Here is a 17,307-nt window from a genome sequence, read left to right as displayed (position 1 = left end):
AGCAGGGTTTCTCTATATATTCCTCATAGGCTATATCTGTAATGAGAAAAGTATCAAAAGCCCAGTCTCTTCCTATGACTTTTTCTTTAAAAAAGAATAAATGATGAGCAAAGCACATTTCGCATGCTTGACCTTAAGCCTGTGTTTCAGCTTTACTTTCTCTTTTGCTAATCAAAATCTGTATAGGAAGAGATTCTATGCCAGGGATTCTATAGCATCCTTGCATAGAATTTAGAGGTTCTGTGAACTCTGATGAAGAACAAATTACACCTTTATTTTCACTAACCTATAGCTGAAATTCATCATTTTCTTCAATTATAATAGAGACTACAAACCACAGTGGTATTAAGAGTACCTGTCACTATTTTTAATAGCAATTATAGATATCAACATAGCACATTACAGTATTGACAAATATATCAAAATGCTGTTCATATTTATTACTTGTTGGATGATATGATAGTTATTTGAATTATGCTAGATCCTGTTCTTTAATGTATTAATAAAGAAGCACATGTATTGCAATACAACAATTTAAAAAATATTTTGGTAACTGTATTTCAAGTGTCATTGGTGTCTTTCATAATCCTATGTATTTGAAGTATGCATTTTAGAACATTATTCTGAGGGAGAGGTTAGTTTTATCAGACTGACAAAGAGTCATGACACAAGAAAGGTTGAAAATCTCTGCTTAAACAGGTTATTTTCCTAAGGAAGTCAGTTTCTTAGGGGAAAGGACTACAAACTATAAGGATAACTTTTTTTTTTTTTTGGTGAAACGTTTAGCATATGGTAAAACATAGAACATAGCAAAAATCTTTCTTTTTTAAAAATAGTGGTTAAAAAAACTTTTTGCCAGGTAGAAGTATGTTATAATATTATAAATTTCATACGATTTTAAAATAATTTTCCTACAAAGTTGGTCTCTTCCAAGCAAAGAGACCCGGTGCTGATTAGAAGATGAGTTCAGAAATCATTGGGTTGTGCCAAAATGGTGTGATCACCTGTTGATCAGCTTGCTTGTGAAACGTTATCACTGCCAGATGTCAGTCTCCTCACCACTTGCATTGTATAACAGAGATTCACTTTGGATGTTGATCTCTGTTTTGACAAATGTTAGCTTTAAATTACATCTATGTATCATTTTTTTAATTAGTAAATTTTATTGAAGAATAACATAAGTTCACGAATGTACACACAGCATTAATCGTACATCTCAAAGAATTTTTACAACTGAACACATGTGTGTAATCAGTGCCCAGATCAAGAATTTGGGAGTGTTTGTATCCTAGGGTTTTAAAATGCTATATAAATAGCATATGATGTGTGTCTTTGATGGTACAGATGTTGTACCTGTGGAACTGCACAGCACCTTGCACCTTGCTGAGCACTGATAGACTCCATCTGAGGAGACCATGCATTAGTGGGAGGGGCATGAGCTTTGGCTTGGCTCGAACCCTGTTATCACCACCTGTAGAGTACAACCTCTGACAAATTCCTTAATCTCTTTGAACATTCACATACTCATTGGTCAGATGAGGATGTGAGGATGCTAATACTTTATTTTTATGATTATTGAGAATTAGAGAAAATACAATTAGAATGTCTAGTATACATAAGTAATAAATGAATGACGGATGCCACTATCAGCAACTGTAAACACACCACTAAAACATTCATTTGTGGCCTAGAAGTTTATTATAGCATAAGATGGGGTTGTGGAAGATAGTGCATTAACTAAAATTTTCAGACATGCCTGGACAAATTTTACAGTACAGTTAATTCACATGATATTTAATTTACTACAGAGTTGATGTAGGTCTAAAGAAAGATATTAAAATTTGATTATTTTCTTGAATTTCTAAGAAAATGAAATCTCTATTTGCTAAATGAATTTTCTTTCTTCCTTGGAGGTGTTGGAGAAAATTTGACAGATCCATCTGTTATAAAACCTGAAGACAAACAGTAAGTTAATTTATGATATTATCATTGAGAAAATTGCATTTAATACATTGTACATGTTTTTTTTTTTTTTTTTAAATTGTTTAAGCATTTATGTCTTGTCTAGACCCTAGAAAGGTTTTGAGGCAGCTTTTATCTATATATCTCGACCCATATCTGTATCTTTATTCTGTATATATTTCAACTATAATACAATACAATAAAATAAAGCATAGATTAGGAAATGGGGGCAAAAAGAAAATATGGAAATAAAATAAGATTAAATCTGGAGTGAAGTTAGTAGATGTAAATGGAAATTATAAAAACCAATGTAGTAGCCAGAACTGTTGCAAATTTGACTCAGTTTTCTAGTGGCCTAGACAAAAGAGAAATATGGGTAAGTGTAGCCTCTATAGGCTTTGATATGAAAACAATTAATGTCATAGGAGAAGCACAGTTTCCTTTGTTGTCCGCACAATGGAGTCATTGTATCTTGCCATGGGCAGCGCCTTCCATCACATGCCTATAAAATGAAAGCTGAGGGCATAAGTGTGCTATTCAGTAATGGCAAATCTGTGAGAAGCAAAAACAATGGGGCTTAAACCTGGAGCATCAGATTTTCTGTTAATTCAAGACTGAAGTTTAAATTATATGGAGGGATGAATCATCTGCCTGACCTTTTAATTCCCCTGGGCATTTTATCCCCAAAGCAGGCTTTTGGGAAGACTTGGCAGTAGAGGATCTGAGGTTCTATTCTTCTGCTAATGGTGGAATAGAAAGAAAGAAGTGATGGAGTTGATTAAGGACTGATCAATATGGCAGGTGACAGTGGCTTTTGAACATGAGTTTTCAGACACAGATTGCAGATCCCTGCCCCATTTTCTGATTCAGTGGGTTTGGAGTGGGGCCACATACTATAACAAATTCCCAGATTATTCTGATGATGCTGCTGACATGGAGACCACACTTGAGAACTACTAGCTTACAATATTTTTATTTCTTAATTGTCCTAAGTGTCTATACTTGGCCCTGGGTTGTAGAAAAAAATACATATCTTATTTATATATATAATATATATTATTTATATATAATATATATAATTACATAAATGGGAACTTTCTGTACAATGAAATCTGGAAATTTCCCTCCCACAGGATTCATATTGTAAATATTTACTGTTTTAATGCTGTTCTTTTACAGAGTGAGCTAATCTAAACATGGTCTCATCTGTAGGTTTCTATGCAAAGAGGTCCATCTAAAATATTAGCTATTTGTGTGGACTAGGTGAGCTAGAGAAGAGAAAAGTGATCCCTGTTGCTCCTATGCATCCAATTCCTATGACATTTGGCCAAACAATTCAATACCTTTAGGATATAGATAAAGGCTTTATCATTTTTTACTTTAGTAGAGCTAAAGTGATTTTAGCTATGAATATTATTTCTTCATTAGCCCTGTGTGCTCAAGGATTTGTAGTAGGAACCTTGCACTACAAGTACTTCCTTTATAATTTTGCATTGAAAAAATTTCGCATACATAATGAACCGAGTTTATGTATATTCTGTCATTTATTAGATTTTCACTTTCACATATGTCGTTTACTATGAACTGAATATTTTGATGTTTTAGAATTCTAAGATTATATTACCCCACCTGACAGTTGAGTATTTAACTGCATTCTATAGCCAGTGCGTCTCTATTTCCATTAATTGAGGTCACCTAGGGAAATAAAAAAGTTGCTCAGAATTGGCATCAGATCGGAATCTCTGAGGTTAGGGCCCGGATATTTATAATTTTCAAAAGTTCATTATGTGGTTCTAATGGACAACCAGGGTTGAGAACCTGTCTTATGGCAAATTTTATTTTTTATGACTTGAGGATAGGAACTATGGAAATGATAGGATGGCATCATTGTAGCATGCCTGGTTTTGTGGGTTCACCTAATTTTGGGTGCACTTAGTCTTCATGGTGAAGATAAGAAGTACTATTTTCTTGGAACAGTGGCGAATTGCATCTTGTTCAACGATGCTCACATTTTTGGTATTAAATCTTTGCTGCACAAAGCATGGGCCCCAGACCAATAATATCGCAACACCTGGAAGATTGTTAGAAATGCAAAATCTCTCTATAGATCTCCTGGATCAGAATCTGGATTTTTCACAAGATCCCAAGGTGATTTGGTGTAACTTAAAGCTTGAGAAGCACCGGTTTCAGCAAGTGCTTTCACATGTTGTTTGTTTTACCCTTAACGACATTGGAATCGAACATCTATAATCCCAGTTGATGAATGAGAAAACTGAAGCTCAGGGAAGATGGTAACTTGCCTAAGAGGATGAAGGGTCAATGGAAGAGAATAAGCCTCTACTCAAAGAGATGTTTTTGTGGTGCAAATTCTGATATTGTCTTTAAGGCCCATTGTTTCTTACCTTTTTCCAACCTTTTGCACATGAAGACAAAATCATCAGGCCTTCGCCCCCAGATCTCCTCCGGCCACTTCTCTTGGTTCCTCAGGTCTTGAGTCTCAGTGGAGGCTGCTTCAGTTATTGGTAGTTTTTTACCGCATCTTTTCATTTACAGTCTTGATGGTTTTCTACATTTGGCAAGTCTGAAATGATAATAATGATGAGATATTCTGTTGTGAATCTATGTATTCATGACACTAATTAGCACTTCCTCACATGTGGAACCAAGCTACCACCTGCTTTTCATGTATTGTGAAAAATCTGGAAAACAGTTGTATCTGTTTTTAAAAAACGTTATCTGAGACTGCAAGGCTGTCGACATGCTGTAGAGTACAGTCGCAAATGAATGCCCCTGCAATTCTTCATTCTCCCGTGCACAGGGAGCAAACCCCTGATATACACATATTATAGTAATTTTGATTCTTTTATCTTAACTTTCACAAGGCTCATAGAGGAAAATGATTTAGCTTATAGCTTTTATCTGAGAATCAATGTTATATCTCTAAGTCGAGGGTTTCGTTCTTTATTGGGAGGAAAGAAATGGCAGCTATGGAATGCACAGAGTGAAATATTCCAACAGGATCTTGCTGGAGAGATGATAAAAGGAATTCTTCCATTTTAATGACTGAAAAAACACCATAATTTTTTATTTTATTGGCATCATAGAGTTCTGCCACTAAATATTAAGTGATTCTACTTTTTTTTGCCACATTTGGTTTCACCTTATTTGGAGTTTTTTAACCAGGAAGACTGAAAGAGAATAATAGTTAGCAAGAGGCAGCTTACGCAGCCGAGTAAATACCACCAGAGCTGTACTTTGTAAGGGCAATTGAGTGACCAGGAAAATTAATCCTGGGTGTCTGTTCACTTTGTCTTCCCACGAGATTTCCTCCACCTACTCGCCTCAGAGCAAAGAGGCAATCAGATCAAACTGACATCAGCCCTCATTCTGAGTTTGGCACATCTTCAGAGCAGCTACTGTTATTCTGCCAAAAGGAAGTGGAAATTGAGATAAATGTTTCAATACTCGGATGGAAAAAAAGTCCATTTTTACACCACGTCCCTTTTGAAAAAACCGCATTCCTTAGAAGCGAAGTTTATTGTTTCCTTTTGTGATAGTTTGCTTTTCTTTTTTCTGAAGACGTGGTATTTAAGAGCAGTAATTGAGTTCAGATTTTAAAATGTGCTGTTTCCACTCTGCATGTCATTAAAATAAAATATTAGCTTTCATAAAGTTTCTTTGGAAGTGTTTCTGGTGTGCTCTGCTCCATGGTGTGTAGAGTGTCAGCCTGAAGAATAATGATTGTGCATGGTCTGATAATGGATGAACATTGATCCTAGAATCTGCTGAGGATCTATTATAATTATAGAGTATTCAAAGTGTGCCTAATATGTACTTGATTGTCCTTGTAGTTTTTGTCACCTATATTTAGCAAATGTAGTTTACTTCCACAATATTATAGTAGTCTTGTCTTTCCACGAAGAGCCCAGCTATAGCAGTTTGCAGGGCAGAAAGCAGATATCAAAAGAGCCATGAGTGCTGATGTACAGTTTTGTCAGGCATTTGTTTTCGAGGACATGGTTATAGTTAGAAAGGAGTTTGGGTTGAAACAATGTGTATGAACCTTTTTAGAAGGTATGTTCCGATAGCAAATTTATGTCACTTTACACCTTACCTTTTGCGTGTTCTGGTAGAACATTTGGTAACGAATTTCATTCTCTCACCCCATATGCATTCGAAAGGGTCTCACTGTATTTTATTTTAACTTGGTACATAGAAAATTCACTCTTCTATCAGATTAGCGTTGAAATGAGTTTCACAGTAGGTCTTGGAGTTGGGTACAAAGATTTAAGTGCATTTGAATTTTAAATTTGCAAACCTAACATTGTTGCTTCCCCAAACTGCTCTGTTCTTTGTTGGCTCCTTACGTTTGCTGCGTTACTATGGGATACTGTTCGGTATCTCAGAGAATCCTAGTTGAGCTCCTTTTTCTTAGCTGTGCTCTAATTGATATTCTGATATTTCCTCTAGATCAAGAGGAATGGTGTTTGGACCAGCCAATTTAGGGGAAGATGCAATTAGAAACTTCATTGCAAAACATCGTTGCAACTCCTGCTGCCGGAAGCTCAGACTCCCGGGTATGCCCAAACAATTCTATTTTTTTCTAAGTAAATCTCTCATAGAACACCACTGTAACCTGGGTGAGAGTAGGAAATCTTAATCACATTTTTATCTCATTCGCGGTTGAGGCTTGACTTTCTGACTGCAAAATTTTCAAACCTCTAAAGGGATTAAAAGGACAGAGATTTATCAGGTTCTGCCAAAATGTGATAAAACAACATTGGGCCCAATACTTGTCACAGTCTGTCCAAGGGAAAAGTTCCACCGACACAATTGGGATGAAATTGGACCAAGGCAGGTCTCTGTGCGTACCCCACCACGGGGTCCTGTGTGGTGCCCTCAGTAATTCTACTCTATTTTTATTTACTCATTGGACACTTGTGAGGCTGGGTATGGAAGGAAACACAGCTGTCAATAAAAGTAGCTCTTTATTACTACAAAAACCTTAAACTTTAAACATATGTTGCAATGTATATATTTTAAATCTGACTTGATAATATAGCACACTTTCTCTAAAACCAATATAGTCACTACAGAAAATATTCCTAACATAAAAGCAAGCAGCTGGAGGTCTGTGCCCTCCAAATTGGCAGTCCCAGCTCTGATGCATTCTTCCCTTTTATCTCAGAAGAAATACTTTTTGTCTGTCTCAGCTTGCTCACTATTTCTCTTAGATCGTACCAAACTTGTCCTTAGAATGGAATTTTACATATTTTGAGCTGAGTATCCCTTCCTGCCTTCTAATAAATGATCATACTCCAAACTGGAAATCAGTAAAAGATCATCATCCACTGTAACTTGGGATGGAGTAGGTATAAATTTGCAAAAGAAAAAGGCAGTTCCTAATCTTGTTAGCATTAGGGGTAGGAGGATGAGAAGCTCTTACAGAAAAGACAGCAAAAGACTGGGAGTTGGAGAAGACTTCCAGTTCCAGTGAGAAATGCCCTGTCAGGCAGAGGTGGTGGGGGTGGGAGGGTATGGGGGTAGGAGAGGTCAGATGGGAGCAGCAAAGAGAGGAGGGCTCACCCAGGACTCGATTTTATAAATTATACAGCAGACCTGGGCAAAGTGATCAGTCACAGCAATTGGTAGAGCTGCACACTGGTATCTTCTCTGGTCAGAAGGAATGCAGGAAGGAGCTGAGGCTGGGCTGAGGGGCATCAGGACCTCCAGGTAAGGGTCTTAAGGGAGGCAGGTGCTGTGCTGACAGATATCCGAGTCATCCCATGATTACAGGCTGGAGTGTGGCCCATGAACTCAGTGTCCTCAGGCGCTGGCCTCTTTCCAGGTCTGATTAGTTGTACTCTGGACAGGGCAGCCTCTCATTCTTGGAGACACAGGGCCTACGCTTATCTGATCAGCCAAGAGAAGGCGAGACTGGAGCCATAACTCACTGCTTCCATCCTTGAGCCCAGGTAGCTGTTCTGTATGATTAAGGTACAGATCATGCTAGTTGGTTTTGAGTGAGTAGTTCAATAATTCCTCCATCTCTAGACCTAATCCATGATTCCTGTCAAAACCTTAGTCAGCACATTCAAATGGAAATAAGAAATATCTCCATCTACTAAGTCATTTGGTTATCTGAATAAAAGAAAGTTTAGTCTATAAATAGGAATAAGAGTAGTTTTTCTTTTTTGCTTGATAACATTTTACTTATTCATTCATTTATTGATTTTTAAAGGGAGACAGTTTAGGATTATGTGTAAGAACATGGGATCTAGAGCCACATAGGCTGAGCTCATATCCTAGTTCTGCTTCTTACTAGGATGTGACCTTGGGCCTCAGTTTCCCCATACATACACTAGGAATAATAACACCTATCTCATAGAGTTGCTGTGAAGATTGAAGTAATATATGGATATATCTAATAACTGTTGGTTATTATTAAACTATAATATTTATTACTTTTATGTTCGGGTTATCCCCATTTAACAATCAAAATGCACAGACATATGTTTAAGGTTAACAGATTTAGTCAATGTAGCACAAGATTGATAGATGTTTAAAGCTCACACTCTTCCATACATTTTTCCCCAAAGATTACCTCTATTCATGTTTTCTTTATATAATTTTCTTTTCGAAAGGAAAAAGGAGGCTTTAGGAAGCATAGGATCTAATAACTGGCTGAAGGTTTCATAGGCCACACCTAACATGAGTATAGCTTTGTTACAGAAAGTTGAGCACTGAAATCTTGAGATTACCATTTGAGCTGAATTTCCTGGCCCTGCCCATAATTCAAGAGGGAAAATGCCCTGATTTTAGTTTGGCCTCACTTAACTCTAGCTGGGTTGTGTCTTATAATAGGGAATTATGGATTGAATCAAGCCACCAAACCTTTTCCTCCCTGCTCCAGTGATCACAAGCCTAAAACAGCCCTGGGGGGTTAGATACACATGTGGGGTATGGAACAGGTGTTTTGGACATGGTTGAGGGTGAGTTTCATATATTGGTGGCCTGAGAAAGCATTTGTTAAAGTTTAAATTTCAGTCTATCTGTGTGAATACCATGGTCTTGATGATCCCCTATAACCATCTTAATTGTCTTTCTTGCAGATTTAAAAAAGAATGACTATTCCCCTAGAAAGATAAATTCCACCTTTGGACTTGAAATCAAAATAGAACCAGGCGAGGAGCCTCTAGCAAAGGAAAAGGAGAGTGATCCTTCAGAAGACCTGACACGATTGTAGAAAGGGGAGAAGATGACAGCCCTTGCGCTTCCTTCCATGAACTCTATGGTAACATAGATTGATTGATGTAACACTAATAATGTCAGAGCTCTGTCAGGATGGCCATACCCCTACAACCCCCTTGGGACATGCCTCTTGAGCCTCACGTCTCTCCTTGTCTAAAGACTTCATTGGTGAATGATGAACAGGTTCTCCTAGATGTTGACCTGTGTGCAGGGTGCTTTCTTTGTATGTGTGTGTGTCAACCTCAGGTTCCACTGGAAGACACTTGGAGGAATCAGCTGTGAATACCTTCATACCTCTTTGCTTTAGCTGATCACTTAGAACTCTTGGAGCAGAACGCTGGCATTAAAGAATCAGGGAGATGAATTTATTTTCTGACTCTGTGTGTAGACTCTAACCCCCACTGCTATCATCACCTCACCCACATATTGTATTTATGTATATATGTATGTACATAAAAAAGTTATTTGACTTCCTTCTCTATCCTTTCCAGCAGCATAGAGCTTCGAATAACAACAATAAGGAAAACAAGAGTTTGGCTAGTAAAAAGTTAGAATCCTGGTGAAATCTAGATGAGTTTGAGGTATTGTCAGTGAATCATATGATGCCTTGGCATTTCAGGTTTCTCTGAAAGAAAGGAAAATGGAAATCTAAAACAAATGCCCTTGCATCTTTTTTTTTTTTTTTAAGGGGACCAAGGATATGTAAAACCAGAAATTATTAAGAAATGTTTTCCCTTCCCTTAAGCTCAGGGGTACTATCAGTTAGAGAGTTGACTAAGCTTAGTCAACCTCTATCTAAAACACCACTCACTCCCTTTTCCAAAGCCGTGTATATAATGCTACAGGCTAACTTACTCTCTGTCAGGTCGTATGGGGAAAGATGAATTTCTGAATGAAAACATACTTCGAAGGTGTTTGCTTCGTTCAAGTGCAGAGTTCTGGTGTATATTTTAAGTACGGCCTGAGAAGATGTAATCATTTTGGAGGCCTGAGGGAAGAGTCCCTGGAAGCTGTACCTTACAGCACGTTTTGGGAATCAGTTACCCCTCTTTCGCACTTGCCGGGGTTGCCCTACCTCAAATACACATGAACTTTTCACACAAGGAGGAGATGGAGGGCTGGGATCCTCTCTTCTCCCCCTACATCTCCTTTCCTTTTTATAGAGTGTGCCAATCTACCAGCAACAAACCTACTGGGTTTGAAAATTTTCACCTTTGTCTTTACCTTTAGCCCTTACATTAGCTAGCCTCTTTTTTAAATCAACACTCCTGTATTCTTAGGTTATACTTCAGGGGAAACTTTGCCCAGCATGGGAGATGCAAAGCCAAGGATTTAGCTTACTGAGGATCATGTCTGATTCTTGTAGTGTGAGTTGCACAAGGGCTAATTTATACTCCTTTTATTTGGGTCTTGTGGGTGGCAGGAGGTGAGAAATTTGGATGATTTCTTGATTTACAATGAGGATAAAATGTTAATGCTTTTTTCAGGACTTAATTGCAAATCAATAAAGAATCTATTGGTTCTCACATCAGTACTATGGAAAGAGGCAGTTTGGCTGTCTAAGGGCCAAAGTAAAGGCATTAATTCAGTGGTCAAATATTTGTTACCTGGGATGGAACTTGAAAACAAATACATTTTGATTTCAAATTTCTGTGTTGAGTTTTTTTTTTTCTTTCATTTTTCTTTTTTTCAGGAAAAAATCCCCAGAATAACATTTAAAAAAATTAACTGTTGGGCCAAGCTCACTGTGGGATTGCTTGCATGCAAATACCAATGTGATAATCTTGACTTGGAGTGATTCATGACCACAAAAGGGCGGGGTGTTCATTTATTTGGTCAGTTTTAGTCAACAGATATTTTATTAAGTGCCTTCTCTATACCGTATGAGTGATGAAGATGCAGTAAATAGCATTTTTTGCTCTCCAAAAGCTTTAGGTCCATTTTATTTCCTTCTTTCCTTCCTTTTTCTTTCTTTCATCTATTATTTCATTATTTCTTTCATTATTTCTCTTTTTTCCTTCCTCCTTTCCTTCCTTCCTTTTCTCCTCCCCTCCTCCTCCTTCCTCCTCCTCCTTCCTCCTCCTCATCCTCCTTCTTCTTCTTCTTCTTCTTCTTCTTCCTCTTCCTCTTCCTCTTCCTCTTCCTCCTCCTCTTCCCTACCTCCTCCTTCCTCTTTCTCCTCTTCCTCTTACTCTTCCTTTCCTTCTTCTCCTTTTTTTAATTTTTGATTCCAAGTTTGGATTTCTGGTTAGTGCTAAAAAATTTGACTTTCGGGCAAATTTTAAATGCAGAGATGAATCCCATACCCTATCTGCCAGTGGGCCTTAAGTTCAGAATAGGATAAAGGAATTAGGGCAGATAAGATAATTTAGTGCTTTCAGAAACCACTGAAGAAAAACGGACTGCAAAATCCTTGTATGAGTATAAAGCCCATTTCACAGATGGGATCTGAATCTGGGGACCAGAGAAGTAATTGGTTCCCAGGAGTCCTTTCTGAAGGCATCCTGAGCATTCCTTTTCACAGGCTCTATGTTCCCAGAGTAATTTCTGCCCCATGATATCTGAAAGCTTCTGATAGCTCTGGGGAATGAGATCAGATAAAGCTTTGGGTGTATCTCACCCTGTTATTATTTTCTGTGGCTTTGCAAAAAAAGTATTTGATGACTAACACTTTCCAAAAAATCATTTACTAAATGTTAAAAAAAAATTTTTTTGGTTGTTGTTAGATACCATTTTAGATGAGACAAATCTCAAGTTCTAGGACTCATGATAAAGATGCTACTGTCGTGCCTTGTCTTTCTCCATCAGTCACCAGCATCTAGCACAAAACAGGGCACAAAATAAGGGTTCAACATTATTTGTTGAAAAAAATAATAAAACCTTCAAATGATAATGGATTTCATTTACTACGTAATAAATCAGATTTGCATTTTTAATCTTGAAGGGAATGGTTACCAATTCCTTAAGACCCAACACAATTCTTTTGATCTCTCTCTGCTTTAATTTCCCAGGAAATAGCTTTTAACAACCTACACCTTGTCTATTGAATTTGCAACCAGTTCTTGCCCTTATCATCATGGTGATAATACTACAGTACAGTGCTTCTTACTGTTGACTATTGAAATGAGATGATAACTTCCCAGGAAACTGCCGAGAAATAATCATCACTTTATTACCCTTTGAAAAGAAGATTGATAGGAAAGTCATTTGAAAGATAGTTCATTACCATGCCCTCATACGAAAGGGAGGATTATTCTCTGAGGTCGGAATTTGAAGGCTGTGTGTTTGCCTCTTTGAAGTCTTGGTATTTAATTTTCTGTAGTCATTTCTTGGGCAATTTCCTAAGAAACTAGTTGAAGCTAATTTATCGTAAGTTAAAGTCAAATGACAGAAAAGATTTTTTTCTTTAACGGCATTTTATTCCTCAGAGGTTAGCTTCTGAAGAAAAATGAGACTTAAATAGCATTTCAAATCTCCAGCCACATGGGTGGGTACACAGAATAGAAGGGATTCTGGAAACCATATTGATTTTTTATTTAATACAGTTATTATTTTTGACTTTTTGTTTTTAGACCATGATGTACAGATAAAATATATTTTTGTGCAATACCCTCCTAAAAATAAGTTGCTTAATTTTCAAAGAGACTTTTAGTCCTTAAGGGACAACAAACATTGTCTCTATTGTTAACAGGCGTTGGTGACATTATATAATTTATTTAACCTTTCTCTTAACCCCTAACTCTGAAATGGAGATGAGATACTTACCTTTTCAAATGAAGGTGAACAATAATGAGAGAGCATTTATAAAGTCCTTTGAGAATCTCATTTAGGAAGCTACCTGTGAGCATGAGATCTTGCTCAATAAAAAATAAGGGTTTTCATTTTTGATACTATGTGATCATCAATATTTACAGAGGATGCTCAGTGGACCTGTATAAACACAAAAGTGGTTTCTGCTATTTCCCCTTTCTGAGGGGAATAAACTCATTTCTCTCTTTTTGTTTTGAAGCTTAATTCAATAGTTCAAAATCAGGAAGTTTCACCATTTCACAGTGTCTCCTATTTATTTTGTTTTTTGATGGATTTAAATTTTCCCAGCTAATTTCTTTTGTCATCTTCTGCTTAAAGAAAGCCTTCCAGAAATAAAGCCCAAAGCTTTCACCATTATCATTGGTGAAATTTTGGATATGAGAGGAAAGCAGGTTTAGAATCTTGATGATTGTAAAGCTTGATGTTTTATAGAAATATTAATGGAGATTTAAATTTTGTTAGTATAGGGCTGACAAAACAATTACTAATAAGAAAATTATTAGAAATTTTATTAGAAAATTATTACAGCTTGCCAGCATCTTTTAGCAACTAATTTCCTTTAGAATTCTATCTTTTCCTTGTGATATTTTTCATTATGAACCTTTAGAAATTTCATTTCTTAAACTAGTCACAAAGTCTTTGAACGTATTATGGTAGAAACCATTTGGCTAATTACTGTCCAAATGTGAACATAGTCCATCATGGCATCATGTGGTTGCACTTTGGTTTCTAATGAATCTTTTTTTTTTTTTTTTCTTTTCTGTATCTTGTTAGTCACAAAATAAGAGGTCACAGAGCCTCAGGATGCATTGGTAACCAAAAGAAGTCCTTGGTGTGTGATATGCTCTGAATTGTTTTCTCCCAAAGTTGATGTGTTGAAATCCTAACTCCCAGTACCTCAGAATGTGATGGTATTTGGAGATAAGGTCCTTGAAAAGATGATTAAGGTTAAATGATGTCAATTAAGATTGGCCCTGATCTGATATGACTGAGACTATTAGGACACCGAGATATACAGAGAGAAGATGAAGAGAAAGTGGCCATCTGCAAGCCAGTAGAAAGGCCTGAAGAGAAACCAGACATGCGGACACCTTGATCTTGGACTCCCAACCTCCAGAATGTGAGGAAATAAATTTCTCTTGTTTAAGTCACCTAGTCTGTGTTACTTTTTTATGGAAGGCCTAGAAAACTATCACAGTGTGTTGCCATGTTTTGGTATTCCCTATTTGCTCCTGAAATCATGGGGAGCAGAGATGCTGGTAACAACAGTGGAAAGGAGAGGAGAAATGTGCAATTACTTGCTGTGGGTGAGGATGGGGGTATCATGTCAAGGATGGTGAATTATTGAGGGAGTAGATAGTGGTGTTTTCTGGAAGATCACATGAATGTTGCAGATGAAAACAAACATGGGTTGGGCTTCATGAGATAAGTTGTTTGTCTACCGCTAAAGGGCTTCTGGGGATCTCTTGGGGACTGGGTAGGAAGAGAGGTGCAGCGGTTATAGGTGGCATAGTCTTTAGTTTTGTTCAACTGTTCAGTGTATGTCCTATTCAAGAAGTATTTATTGAGCTTTACCATGTGTTATTCCCTGACACTAGGTTAGACTGACTTGCTGTGTTCAAGGGTTTCCAAGACAAATAAGGAGTTTACAATATGTTGATCCATCCTTGCCCAGCAACAGTAATGATTATAATAACTTTTTATATTATTATTATTATAGGTAACATATATTGAGCACTCTTGTTCTATATCTACATGTCCGCTATACATAATTTCATTCATCTGAACACCAACCTAATGGCCTATTATCTATTATAGCCATTATAAAAATATGAAAATTCTGCTTATAAATTAAGTGACTTGATTAGGTCAGCTACCTAAGGAGGATTTAAAACTATAGCAAATCAATGACGTAGAAGGCTAGGCAATACCAGCCAGCACACTCAAAATTACTAGACCATGAATTCCTATGGTTTGAAATACAGATATGAAACTCAGGACCTAACATAGGCCTGTGGGTGAGAAAAAAACTGGCATCTGTGGAAAGTTACTGTGTGCCCACTCTGCATCTGTCAACGTCAGGGAAATCTTCCCTGCACAGTTAGTGGCCATTTATAGACTCTAAGTCCATGGTAAAGTCACTTCCTCTTGATGTCATCACAAGGTAAGTGTAAGACAGTGAGTGGGTTCTTGTGAATTTGGCACTATGTCTACCAGTGAATTTTTCTGCCTCCTCTTGCATTTCTGCCCTCTTTTTTCGCCTTCTAAGATTATTAGATATTTGTTGGTCAACACAACAATTAGCTATTTGATAACATCTAGTTTCATTCCAGTTTATCAATTTATTGTGAAAAATAGAATCTATGCAAACTACAAAAATTTATCAGCCTGACCATCACAGTTTGTTCTTGGAGGACTTGGAAGCTGGATTGCAATCAGAGAGTTTCTTGAAGTGCATGGAATCAGAACAAAGAGAGTTAGATAAATCAAATATTTAATGGTGTCAGGCAAAGACTCTTGTTTCATCCCATCTTCTCTAGTGGGATGGGCCTGCCAGTGGATGTGGAATACCCAAAGCCTGCAATACTCCAGGCTGATTCCAAAGGATGCTACAGAATTTCAAGTGACTCTTAGAACAGCCTTGAGAAATAAGAGAAATAATGAGAAAATATTTTTTTTCCTCTTCTATCCTTCTTGCCTCCCTGTTTCTCTCTTCTTCTCTCCCTCTTTCCCTCTTTCCCTCTCCTTTTCTCTCTCTTCCCTCTCTCCCTCACTCTCTACCTCTACTAGTCACTCCCTGCTCTGCACTTTTCTTTCTCTTATTTCCTATTTCTATTATATATTCTTTACACTACACGGGCTGAAAATGTGGACCAAGAAAGCATTAGTTTTACGAGCGAGGTGCCATTTTTTTCCCCAGAAGTGTAGAATTAGAAAATGTGAGAGCTAAAAGAATAGATGAAAGTAATGAGATACAAATAGATGTGCTTCACCCAGTGTTAATGTAACTATTGTTGGAAGGGGGACTAGACTCAGGCCTTCTAAGTGACCATCATGTATCTTAATAATGACTGAATTCATGTGTTAAGGCAAGTAATGTTCTCTTGTATTAAAATCCTTATCTGTTTTCCTGAAAAATATCTAGATATTTCTGTGACTAAAATTTTAGCTTGGAAATGAGATTTAATTATCGATGCTTTTCAATGAAGATAATTCATTATATATGTGATCTCAGAATTCCAGTTGCAAAATAATGTTACAAATTAATTCTTTTAACAATTTTTCACTTATTTGTATTTGTTTAAGTGTGTATATGTGTTTGTATAAATGGAAAGTAGCTATTCGAATATCAGCGTTGAACGAACATTGACGATTTCAAGTGAAATCAAGTGTAAAACTTGGATTTCAGTGAGTGTTTCAGATAGTTCTTGTTATTTAAGATGATTTATGATTATTTCCTATCGTTATGAAAAACCTCTTAGACTGGTGGCTTGCCTTGAATTTTCCCAGAATGGTAGAAACTTCTCTATACCTTGGAGACAGCTGGATTTGGTTTGAACTGAAGTTCTGCTACTGAATAGTTTAGATTTTGGTCAATTTGTTTAACCTCTCTGAACCCAGTTTATCATCTGAATATGATAGGATAATCTGTGAATAGACTGGCTTGTGTTCTTGCTGTTCTCCATCTCAATAAGGCAGATAGATGCCTTTGTCTCAGGATGTTAATGACTTAACTTGCAGAAGTTACAAGGCCTAATCATGACAACCTCCCACCAAGACTTCTGGAAAATTGATGAGGGCTGGAACTTGGATTTGATGAGGCAGGGGTTGCCTACTGTGAGAAAGAGAAGAGAGGTTCTTTCATAGAGATAGGGAAGATAATGGGTTCACATAAGAGATATAGGGCTTGTGAAGGGCGAGTTCATGGATTTCAGGAGGACTGACTAGGAGTTATGGCCTAAGAAGTCACAGGGAGCAATACATGTCCATGCTGGTCATGGATGAAATAGAGCCTTTTACCTATGAATGGATCACATGGGCCTGGACCATGAGCCCAATGGCCTAAAGGTTAGAAGCCCTTCCCTGTTTTCCAAGCTCTCATTGAACTACCTTTGTTCTTATAAGTTTTATAATCACAAAATATGACTGAGATTGACTCTATTTTAAAGAGAAGGAACCTCTATCTAGATTTAGAAAAATAAGGTAACATGCCATTTCTTGCATGAGTGTTATAGATCAAATTTGTTTCTCTAACCTAAATGTCTACCAAGCAAGATTATTCTG

General features: G+C 37.1%; 1 protein-coding gene across 10 annotated transcripts in view; it reads left to right on the top strand.

Annotated features, from left to right (window-relative positions):
• Positions 1-10,860, top strand: part of TRPM6 (transient receptor potential cation channel subfamily M member 6) — a 156,385-nt gene extending 145,525 nt beyond the window's left edge. For 5 of the 10 annotated variants that reach the window (XM_039842886.1, XM_039842922.1, XM_039842834.1 and 2 more), the window contains 3 exons: positions 1,914-1,965; positions 6,433-6,539; positions 9,075-10,860. In XM_039842886.1, coding sequence (XP_039698820.1) covers positions 1,914-1,965; positions 6,433-6,539; positions 9,075-9,208 — 293 coding nt within the window. In that variant the 3' untranslated portion in view covers positions 9,209-10,860. The remainder of the gene's footprint in view (positions 1-1,913; positions 1,966-6,432; positions 6,540-9,074) is intronic. The other 5 variants (XM_039842610.1, XM_039842761.1, XM_039842540.1 and 2 more) reach the window with 1 other exon arrangement.
• The last annotated feature ends 6,447 nt before the right edge of the window (positions 10,861-17,307 follow it).

The sequence above is a fragment of the Pteropus medius genome, unplaced genomic scaffold (assembly GCF_902729225.1).
Source record: "Pteropus medius unplaced genomic scaffold, Ma_sr-lr_union100, whole genome shotgun sequence".
Taxonomy (NCBI): domain Eukaryota; kingdom Metazoa; phylum Chordata; class Mammalia; order Chiroptera; family Pteropodidae; genus Pteropus; species Pteropus medius.
The sequence above is the reverse complement of the archived record's forward strand: the minus strand, read 5'-3'. Positions and strand labels throughout refer to the sequence as shown.